The sequence below is a fragment of the Thalassophryne amazonica genome, chromosome 7, assembly GCF_902500255.1.
Source record: "Thalassophryne amazonica chromosome 7, fThaAma1.1, whole genome shotgun sequence".
NCBI lineage: Eukaryota > Metazoa > Chordata > Actinopteri > Batrachoidiformes > Batrachoididae > Thalassophryne > Thalassophryne amazonica.
Genome location: NC_047109.1, coordinates 88890873 through 88902256, shown reverse-complemented (window position 1 = coordinate 88902256; position 11384 = coordinate 88890873). Strand labels below are relative to the sequence as shown.

General features: G+C 40.4%; 1 protein-coding gene across 1 annotated transcript; it reads left to right on the top strand.

Moving 5' to 3' along the window:
- The first annotated feature begins 816 nt into the window (after positions 1-816).
- LOC117513335 (uncharacterized protein C7orf31) lies at positions 817-11384 on the top strand. The gene is made up of 8 exons (XM_034173561.1): positions 817-858; positions 940-969; positions 6630-6820; positions 6887-6975; positions 7080-7260; positions 7374-7420; positions 10395-10765; positions 10844-11384. The coding sequence occupies exons 1-8, from the start codon at positions 830-832 to the stop codon at positions 11184-11186; spliced, it is 1281 nt and encodes a 426-aa protein (XP_034029452.1). The 5' UTR covers positions 817-829; the 3' UTR covers positions 11187-11384.

Sequence of the window (11384 nt, the reverse complement as noted above, 5' to 3'; positions counted from 1 at the left end):
GCCTCTAGAGAAAAATACCAAGAAAACACTGACATAAAACATTGTTTTTTCAAAAGAAAGTTGCTGGCTTCTGGCCACGCCCTCTCTATGCTGAGAGAAGCTATACCTCACCACCTCTCCCAAACTGTGTGGACGTGTCATGCAGACAACAGAAAGGATCATCGGACGTATCTGAAAGACCAAGTACACACATACGGACCTCTATGACATATGTCACAGTGTCCAAAATGAGCCATTCCAGGACAAATGTTTGCACACAGCAGAAGAATTTCTACAATAATCTTTATAAAACTGTAGAACTTTGAGGGTTTTCAACATAAAACAGGAAATGTGTATACAGTACAACTGTAAAAAGTAGATAAAACAATTTTACACAATATGACCCATTTAAGATGACACATAGTTGATAATATGACCCAAACTGGTTATGGTTATTAGATACATTTGAAGACTTGTGGAAATATGCCTTAGTATTACTAATACTGCAACTATATATATCATTTGCAGTGAATAAACATGAACTAACATCATAAAAGACAATTACAGAAGTGTTATCTAGTGTGATATAGTACTATGTCATTGTTTGCTGAACTTCTACTATGCATGCTGACATTTTAATAGCATTTCTCTTTTGTTTTTTTATTCAGAGCACCAGTAAGAGGGTGGATATATTTATCACTCCCCCAGCATGGCCGAGTGAGTGTAGAAACAACTTACACAGAAAAATCAAAGATACACAAATGATGGTGTCTAAAAAAACTGGCCTGACTTGTTTGACTTTCACAGGAATGTTGCAATTCAACAACACAGTGACATTAACGCCCCAAAGATGAGCAAAGATCATCTGAATGACCAACTGTGAGTGTCCCATTATTTATTTATTTATTTATTTTTATTTATTTATTTATTAATATTGACATGTGGTTTGGCTTTTTACAGCATTCCAAAACCAACTGATATAAACATCATGTGAGTACATTCTGTTCTACATTTTTCCTGTGTGAATAGATGAACTCATTATTTTATGTAAAGCTTCACAGTGAACACTTGAGCTTTTATGTTACACCTGCACACAGCTGGAGCACATGCAAGGGTTTCAGTCCTATGAATGAGTGAGTCAGTCAGTGAAACAGAGATCTACGTAACGCAAACAGTTTTGATCCAATTTACAAACCAAATGTGTTTGAAAGGTTGAGAGTCATTCAAAGACAAAGTGAAGCAATTTTGAAAATAAAATCAGTTAAAAGTTAAGGCTACAGGCCAAGGTCAAATATTTGTCCCAATGCTCCTACACACAAAACAAAATGAATCATTGCATGAACTCAGTTTAATTTAGGGCAGGATTTGCATATATATATATATATATATATACACACACGAGGTCTGTTAGAAAAGTATCCGACCTTTTTATTTTTTGCAAAAACCTGATGGATTTGAATCACGTGTGCTTACATGAGCCAACCTTGAACTTTTGTGCGCATGCGTGAACTTTTTCATGCCTGTTGATTGCATCATTTGCTGGCAAGCAGCCTTTGTGTGAGGACGTGTGTTGTACTCTCGTCGGATTTTCATTGCAAGGAAAATGACGGAACGACTGGAGCAGCGCGACTGAATCAAATTTTGCCAAAAACTAGGTGACTTTGTGGGGTAAGGATGATTCTGAGAAAGCTCAGAACTACACAGGAGGACCTGGTCAATGACCTGAAGAGAGCTGGGACCACAGTCACAAAGATATATATATATATATATATATATATATATATATATATATATATATATATATATATATATATATATAGTGCCCTCCAAAAGTATTGGAACATTTGGTATTTTACACATTTTAATTTGTTAATGCCATATCAAATACAAAAAATAAAAATTTCAATTTATTTTCATTTATATAGCGCCAAATTACAACAGAGTTGCCTCAAGGTGCTTCACACAAGTAAGGTCTAACCTTACTAACCCCCAGAGCAGCAGTGGTAAGGAAAAACTCCCTCTGATGAAGAAACCTCAAGCAGACCAGACTCAAAGGGGTGACCCTCTGCTTGGACCATGCTACAGACATAAATTACAGAACAATTCACAAAACGACTATCCAGGAAAAGCTATTGGTGCACAGAACAGGAGGGTCTCCAGCACAAATACCACACCCATCTCTGGATGGAGCCGCACCTTAAACAGAGAGAAAAAACAGAATTAAGCATCAGAAAGACAAGAAATACAGTGTAATTTGTCAGCATTAAACAACAAGAAAAGAGGAAATACTAAAGTGATCTCACCTTCAGGCCACGGCACGCTCTGTTTCCTAATAAAATGAATTAAAAGAGTAAAAAACGTAAAACTATACTATGCCAGTATGCTAGCCATACAAAAGGGAAAATAAGTGCATCTTAAGTCTGGACTTGAAAGTCTCCACAGAATCTGACTGTTTTATTGACACAAGGAGATCATTCCAATAAGAGAAAGCTCTGTGACCCGCAGACTTCTTATTCACCCTAGGGACACAAAGTAGTCCTGCACCCTGAGAACGCAAAGTGCGGGTCGGTACGTAAGGTTTAATTAGTCAGCTAGGTAGGGAGGTGCCAGTCCATGAACAATTTTATAGACTACTAGCAGAACCTTAAAATCTGATCTCACTGGGACAATAATAAGCAGCCAGTGAAGGGATGCAAAAATGGGTGTAATGTGGTTGAAATTTCTGCTTCATGTCAAAAGTCTGGCAGCAGCATTTTGAACCAATTGGAGAGCCCTAATGCTGGGCTGTGGTAAACCAGAAAATAGAATATTGCAGTAGTCCAATCTAGAAGAGATAAACGCATGGAACAGGGTCTCAGCATCAGCCATAGACAGGATGGGACGAATCTTTGCTATGTTTCGCAAGTGGAAGAAAGCAGTCCTCGTAATATTTCTAATGTGGAGGCCAAAGGACAATGTAGGATCAAAAATTACCCCAAGGTTCCTCACTTTGTCCATGTGATGTATGACACACAAGCCTAGGCTAAGCGTTAACTGGTCAAATTGATGCCGATGTCTCACTGGACCAAGAACCATCATTTCCTGACACAATTGTATCAGAGTTTAAAAGTAGGAAGTTTCTAGAAATCCACCTTGTCACTGATGCAAGGCAGTCTTCTAAGGATTTTATGTGGATGAGATGACCAGCAGTTATCAGCATGTATAACTGAATATCAGCATAGCAGTGAAAGGTAATCCCAAAGTGCGGCAATATGTGCCCAAGGGGTGCTATATAAAGGGAGAAAAGCAGGGGGCCTAAGATGGATGCCTGTGGAACCCAAAATTTCATGTCACTAAGGTTAGAGGTAGTGTTACTGTACAGAACACAGTGGGATCGACTGGTCAAGTATGACGTCAACCATGCAAATGTAACAGGGTAATAATATCCGGGTCGAATTCCGCCAAATTAACTGAAATTACTCATTTTTTGTTACAATAAGTTCATATTATATGTATATATACCTGTTTGGCATTGAAGAGTGAGAAGTCCATATGTCTTTGAACGCACCTCACACAGCACGCAGCTGGTGCAGGGGGAGGGGCAAACTCAGTGCAGCTTGGACTGTGTGAGAGGTAAGACGTATGAAACTGGGTCCTCATATTGAGCACTTTTTCTGTAAATTCACGTTCTGTCCACGATTTATTTCCAACTTTAACGGTGCAGAGGTGTCTTTTGTGTGTGCGCGCGAAATGTTAAATGTAAGTTTTTGGGCCAAGTGTAATGCTTTAGCTGGCACATGGTTTAAGCTAGCTGAGGGGTGCTTTGCTGTAGAGTCAATGTAAACTTATTTGCACCACACACTGCAAACGTGGCCTGTACTAATTTTATTTTACTGTTTTATTTTCTTAGTTGTGCTCTTTTATGAAGAGAAGTGTCTTGGATCCCTGTGCTCACTGCAGTTTTTTTTTTATGTCCGAACAGGTATGAGTTTGACAATTGTTTTGTCTTAAATTTTCTGTTCTATTTACTGTTATGGTTGTACATAAATGTGAATGACTGTTTTTATTTTACATAATTTTACATCTTTGGTTTATTCAGGTACTCAGTGCAGCTTGGACTGTGTGAGAGTTGTGCTCTGTTATGAAGAGAAGTGTCTTGGACCACTGTGCTCACTGCAGTTTTTTTTAATGTCCAAATAGACCCAGTGCAGTTTGGACTGGGCGAGAGTAAAGACAGTCAGACCACATCCAGCTTCTGTCATCCTTCCCGCACTACTCAATAGAACACAACGCAGGGGACACCCGGTTACACAAAGTCACCCCCAGTAATCCCAAAATGATTTTCCATTGAATGATAACTTGATATATATTAATTAAAAAATATAAAAGCCAAGATGGTGGGTTGCATAAATTATGGAACACTTTGGTATGATACCTGTAAATAATCAGTTTTACTGACAGTGTTCTTCAGACACATCAGGGGATGGATATATATAAACATTTCCAAGTCACTGAATGCGTCCTGGACTTTATTTACATCAGTTATGAAGAAATACAAACAGTATGGCACTCAGTGGTAAATGTGTGTGGAGTTGACAGTTCTCAAAGACTGAGTGACTGTGCAAGAAGGAGAAGAGTGAGGAAAGCCACCAACCCAACTTCCACTTGCGTTATAGTCTTCTGTGGCTGTGATTGCAGAAATTGTGCATAGTGCATGTTTTGCATTTTGTATCACCAGTTGTACAGCTTCATGATGAAGTGGTATAGAGAGGAATTTTCTTAAAAAGAAGACCTTCAATTTGCCACAAGGTACATCTGAGATGCAAGCTTAGATTTGATGTTTTGGTTAATTACTGTTATTGATACTGATTGAGTTTGTGTTTAAGGAAGATCATTTTAGATTTTTTTTTTTGGGGGGGGGGGGATTTGAAATGGCAAATGAAATTTGAAACAAACTGAAATGTGTGAAATACCAAGTGTTCCAATACTTTTGGAGGGCACTGTATATGTAGCCCCAACTCAAACTCACTACATCCACTCAATAAAGTTACACACACACATATATATATATATATATATATATATACACACACGTACAGTGAGGAAAATAAGTATTTGAACACCCTGCGATTTTACAAGTTCTCCCACTTAGAAATCATAGAGGGGTCTGAAATTTTCATCTTAGGTGCATGTCCACTGTGAGAGACATAATCTAAAAAAAAAAAAAAATCCGGAAATGTATGTATGAAATGTAATGTATGATTTTTTTAATAATTTATTTATGTTACTGCTGCAAATAAGTATTTGAACACCTACCAACCAGCAAGAATTCTGGCTCACACAGACCTGTTCATTTTTCTTTAAAAGCCCTCTTATTCTGCACTCTTTACCTGTATTAATTGCACCTGTTTGAACTTGTTACCTGTATAAAAGACACCTGTTCACACACTCAATCAATCACACGCCAACCTGTCCACCATAGCCAAGACCAAAAAGCTGTCTAAGGACACCAGGGACAAAAATATAGACCTGCTCAAGGCTGGGATGGACTACAGGACAACAGGCAAGCAGCTTGGTAGAAGACAACTGTTATGATCTCACTTTGTGGGGTAAGGATATTGAGAAAGCTCAGAACTACACAGGAGGACCTGGTCAATGAGCTGAAGAGAGCTGGGACCACAGTCACAAAGATTACATTAGTAACACATGATGCTGTCATGGTTTAAAATCCTGCAGGGCAGCAAGGTCCCCCTGTTCAAGCCAGCACATGTCCAGGCCCATTTGAAGTTCACCAGTGACCATCTGGATGATCCAGAGGAGACATGGGAGAAGGTCATGTGGACAGATGAGACCAGAATATAGCTTTTTGGAGTCAACTCTACTTACCGTGTCAGAGGACAAGTTTGGACATGTCCAGCTCTCCACAATTTCACTGATACTTACTGGACTGGTAAGCATTGAAAGCCGAGATAGACATGTCCAAACTTGTCCTCTGACATGCCAAAACGGAGGTGTTCCTTTGTCTCGCTTCCAAAGGGAATCGGTCTTTACGCGCGACAAAATCTCTTGTTAAAAGTGAAATCTGCCGGAAAATGGCTGATGTCCAGCTCTTGTGATAACCAGAGAAAGAGCACACGACGGTCTCATATCCACAGAGCCATCCATTTAGAAATGGTCCGGTGGCTTGTGCCTCGTCCCAGCTCGGAGCGCGGTGCGCCGAGCGTCCTTAAAGGGGTCCTTAAAGCTGTAGTAACAGACCTTATTCTCTGTGAAGCCCGTAAAATTTTCACCAAAAGCCAGATAAATTTTTCAAATGGTTTCCAGGTGCCAGTCTCTAACAGCTTCTGAAAAAATTCTGATGGAAAAAAAGTCCAAATCATTCCGCCATTTCCAGACAATGAAAATCCGATGAGGGGACGGGACCACTCCTTCCCAAGGCGTGCGCACAGGCGAATGACGTCACCGACAGGCGTGGAAAAACTCACGCATGCGCACGAGGGTTCAAGTATGTCTGACGTAAAAACATATGAATGAAATCCATATAGTTTTTGCAAAAATAAAAAGGACCGTTACTTTATTGACAGACCTCGTGTGTATATATATATATACATACACACACACACACTCTCTTCCATCTTTAACACATTGTTTGAATTCCTGCAATCTTAAAGGGCATACAAGATGAAGGCTGACACTCCAAAAGAACATCCTTATTCATCTCACATTTCCCGCTTTTCAATATTCCCATCCTTCCACTCTTCATACGACTCTGATACAGGAGTCAGCATTTGTTCTCAGCCTGACCTCAACCCCCTCGCCCCAGCTACTGCACCAGATGTCACTCTGCTGAGTAAAACTAAAGGTGAGAGAATGAAGCACAGGATGTGACAGGCTGACAAATGTCTCTAAGATGTATTTACATCCACAGGTGGGCCATATCGACATGAGATCTTGGAATCACACATGAAATCCAGGAAGAAGGCTGCCATGTGGCCAGGCAAACATGGCTTCCTGCATGTGAGTCATGAAATGTCTTCATTAAATATTACTGAACTTACCACAGTATTATTGAATATATAACAAATAACAATCAGGTGTTTCTTTATATTAACTTGTTTCAGCACACAAAGCCATTGAAAGGAGAATGTCAAGTGTTCTACCCCAATCCTCCAAAGACTGTGTTTCCCAACCCTAAACTTTGTGACTGGGACTGGGATTTAAACTTATCCAAGCACACAAGGAACATACTGAAGAATTTGGAGCAGACACACTGGATCTCCTCTTACCAAATGGATTACACTGGTAAAAGAACCCATACACTGTTCACATGTAGAGGTTAAAGCAGACACACAAATGTGTGTGCATGTGGCACACACATTTTTAAATTGATTTTTTTCTTCTTCTTATTCCCCCAGGGTTGGGTCCAACAAAACTTTTTAAAATGGAAGGCTCCAAGGAAAAAGTAAGCGACCCTATCATCATGGCAAGGGAGTAACTTTGATTTTGATATTGGTGGGGACACAAAAGTGCTCCAAGACAAAGAAATTTTTTTTGCATTACCAATCATAAGTTCATGTCATGCAGATGTTATAGGTTAACGAGCCATCCTAATGGTTAGGGAGTTGGTCTTTCAATCACAGGGTTGCAGGCTCAAATCCCAACCTTACCTCTCTTTACACCTCCATCCATGACGAGTGACCTTGAGCAAAGCAACTAACCCAACATTGCTCCAGCTATACATTTAAATTGAATTAATCGAGGATGGATATTTAACACGAAGTATTGCAATGACCCTATCTGCTAGTGTTGTGACATTGAATGAATCGATTCCCGTTTGTCTGTTATTGTGTCCGCCCGCGCAGTCTTTTAATAAGTTCCCTGCAACTGTGCAGTAGCTTAGCTCTAACGATGTGTCCTGCCACCTTGCTAAAACCTGCTTAGTGCCTAAAGAGCAGAAGAAGCCTAATGCTTTTAAGAAGGGTTTCCATTCATGAAACGGATTTTGCTTAGTTTTTAAAGCTTGACGGAGACCTTGCGCTTACATTCCTGACTGTGAAGAATGAACGAATATCTCGTTTCTTGGGGGGGGGGGGGGGGGGGGGGGTCATCCATTACCAAATATCACCAAAGTCTAGCTCAAGAGAGAGATAGGGGTGGGGGGGACGGGGGTCGATGGGCAGTCGCGGCCACTGTGGGAAGTGTGCTGCTTGAGTGACAATGGGATAGCCAACCAAGTTAGCGAGAAACGGGTAGCTAATCAGATAAGGATATCTACGTTAAAGAGGGGAGCTTCGAGCAGTGGCATACATTTAACCCTTTATGTGCCATAATAATGGAGGACAGCAGTTTTATTGGTCATGATTACACAGTAGGGGGCTGAATATTGGTAGGGACGTGACCCTAGCGTCCCTACCCAAAATTACGCCCTAGCATCATGGTTTCACACCTTGCACTACTGCTAAAAACAGATTCATAAATAATGTACAATTTAGACCTTAGTGTGAATTGTGTTTTTTAATTGTGTCAGTTGTACATTAAAGGTATAGTATCACTGGGTTTTTAAGCTTCAAGTCATAAAAATAGTTTTCTTTGGTACCACTATAATTTTATTTCTCAGCATTTAGATAAGGGATTCATAATATGATATTGCAGATATGCTGTCTGGAACCCATTTAGAATTTCAACCCCTGAGGGGGATAAATTCCAGGGATCAGATGCTATGACCAACAATTGGTAGATTTGAAAGTGATTTACAAGAAATCTTATGGATGTTAACGTAAGATGGGTTACGCACACGCTCTTCTTCCTGTGGTTCATCTGCACTATGGTGATGAAGGAAAACACAATATTCACTATGGAATTTCTCCCCAGATCAATATGACCTCTTCATTACAATGAGCTATAATTTTGCAACATGTTACAAAAGTAAACCTACATTATAATGCCTGGATTTCTGTAGAAACTAAATTATCTCAGTTTTGTGAAATTTGAAAGGGCCTATAGCTTAAACCGATGGATTGCCTACTACATGTAGGGAATACGGTCTTGCCCCAAGTGAAGGAGTTCAAGTATCTTGGGGTCTTGTTCACAAGTGAGGGGACAATGAGTTGTGAGATTGGTCGGAGAATTTGCGCAGCACAGGCGGTGTTGCATTCGCTCTACCGTACTGTTGTGACAAAAAGGGAGCTGAGCCAAAAAGCAAAGCTCTTGATCTATTGGTCAATCTTTGTTCCTACTCTCACCTATGGTCATGAGGGTTGAGTCATAACTGAAAGAACTCGAGCGCGGGTGCAAGCAGCGGAAATGGGCTTCCTTGGGAGGGTGGCTGGTGTCTCCCTTAGAGATAGGGTGAGAAGTTCCTTCATCCGTGGAAAAAAATCCCGAAATCACAATGTATGATTTTTTTTAATAATTTATTTGTATGTTATTGCTGCAAATAAGTATTTGAACACCTGTGAAAATCAATGTTAATATTTGGTACAGTAGCCTTTGTTTGAAATTACAGAGGGAGATTGACAGTCAACTTGTGTTTCTTCCACTTTCTAATAAATAATCATAACAGTTGTTGTCTTCTACCAAGCTGCTTGCCTGTTGTCCTGTAGTCCATCCCAGCCTTGTGCAGGTCTACAGTTTTGTCCCTAGTGTCCTTAGACAGCTCTTTGGTCTTGGCTATGGTGGACAGATTGGAGTGTGATTGATTGTGTGAACAGGTGTCTTTTATACAGGTAACAAGTTCAAACAGGTGCAATTAATACAGGAAAAGAGTGCAGAATAAGAGGGCTTCTTAAAGAAAAATGAACAGGTCTGTGAGAGCCAGAATTCTTGCTAGTTGGTAGGTGATCAAATACTTATTTGCAGCAGTAACATACAAGTAAATTATTTTAAAAAATCATACATTGTGATTTCCCGATTTTTTTTTTTTTTAGATTATGTCTCTCACAGTGGACATGCACCTAAGATGAAAATTTCAGACCCCTCCATGATTTCTAAGTTGGAGAACTTGCAAAATCGCAGGGTGTTCAAATACTTATTTTCCTCACTGTATTTCTTGAAATGGTGCCATGTTTGTGCAAGACTTTTTTAAAAACAAAGAAAAAGATTGTGCAGAGAAAGTTCCATTTCCAAGTGGATGGATGGATGGATGGATGGACCCCACCATAAAATAATTATAGTAGAGAAGCTTGAATCTTCGACAGGACTGGGTTGCTTGACGCGAGGACGTTTCTGCGATTTGAAGTGAAACGTCCTCGTGTCAAGCAACCCAGTCCTGTCGAAGAATCAAGCTTCTCTACTATGGAAACCACCTGGACAACTGAGAGCCTTCACAGAAATAAAATAATTATGTATGTATCTATCTGGCCCCACTCAGGAAAAAATTGGTAACAATATTTAAAAGTCAAACCCACACTGGTTCTTCTGAATTTTTGTCGTTGCAGAGACAAACCTCCTCTCCTGTGTTTGTGCCATCTGAGCCAAGAGACAAGTGCAGACAAAGACATTGTGGCCTTTCAGGAAGGAACGACTGCAGTCTCACTACTGCAGAGCTCCCAAATCCAGCTGCTTCTCCACCACAGAATGTCACATTAGATCCAGGTGCAAAGGGTCACTCAGAGTCCAGGTGCAGCTCTGCACGAGCAAGAAGTGCAGAGAGAAGAACCTCTGCATCCACGTTCAGAGAGAAAGAAAACTGCAAAGTCCACTTTGACCAAAATGTCACATACGCGTCCCCCTCACAGAACTACCAAGAGGCTCCACCAAAAATCACAGACACACGGACACATCAAGCCATCCACAACCAAACAGTTTCCCACAGACAGCGACGGGTCAACAATGAGACACGCATGATTGAGCTGCATAATAAAGACAACCAAAGCAATGAAAAACACCGTTTGAAGGCTGGAAGATGTTTAGCTTCAGGTGTTGAACCACACACTGATTTATTATCACGAGTAGCTTCAAAAGAAGGGTTTGCAGTGCTTCCACGCAGTAGTTCTAACTCCTGCATCCCTCCTATCTCATCCGACATTCACCTAGTGAGAAGAGAAGGTGCAGCTGTGGGCTGTCGCTCCTCTTCCCTCCTGGACCTTCAGAATTCCTTCAGTAAATCAGAGGCTCATCGCAGCTTCAACAGCTCTGTGGCGGGTCCCACTGTGGACATGAGAGGCAACATATCCACAGGGAAAAAGCATCATTTCTACGGGATCAACTGCTACTACCTTCATGGATAAACTGTGAAATTAACAGCATTTGCACACAAACACAGGATGCTTCTATACAGATCATATTGTATGTTCTCTGTGATGTTAATATTTGCACATTTTTTCTAACTGCAAAGCCAACATGTGAATATAATTTATGCAAACTTCGGTCATGTTAGATTTCATTTGCAATGTGTATTACACACACACAGAGAGAGAGGTGTTATA

What these genes read in the sequence shown, in the direction of transcription:
- LOC117513335 (XM_034173561.1), top strand. Translation starts at nt 830, where the DNA reads ATGAGCAAAGATCATCTGAATGACCAACT. An exon ending in CCAACTGATATAAACATCAT is followed by an intron (nt 970 to 6,629) that starts GTGAGTACATTC and finishes GCAATCTTAAAG; the next exon opens with GGCATACAAGATGAAGGCTG. An exon ending in GCAAACATGGCTTCCTGCAT is followed by an intron (nt 6,976 to 7,079) that starts GTGAGTCATGAA and finishes AACTTGTTTCAG; the next exon opens with CACACAAAGCCATTGAAAGG.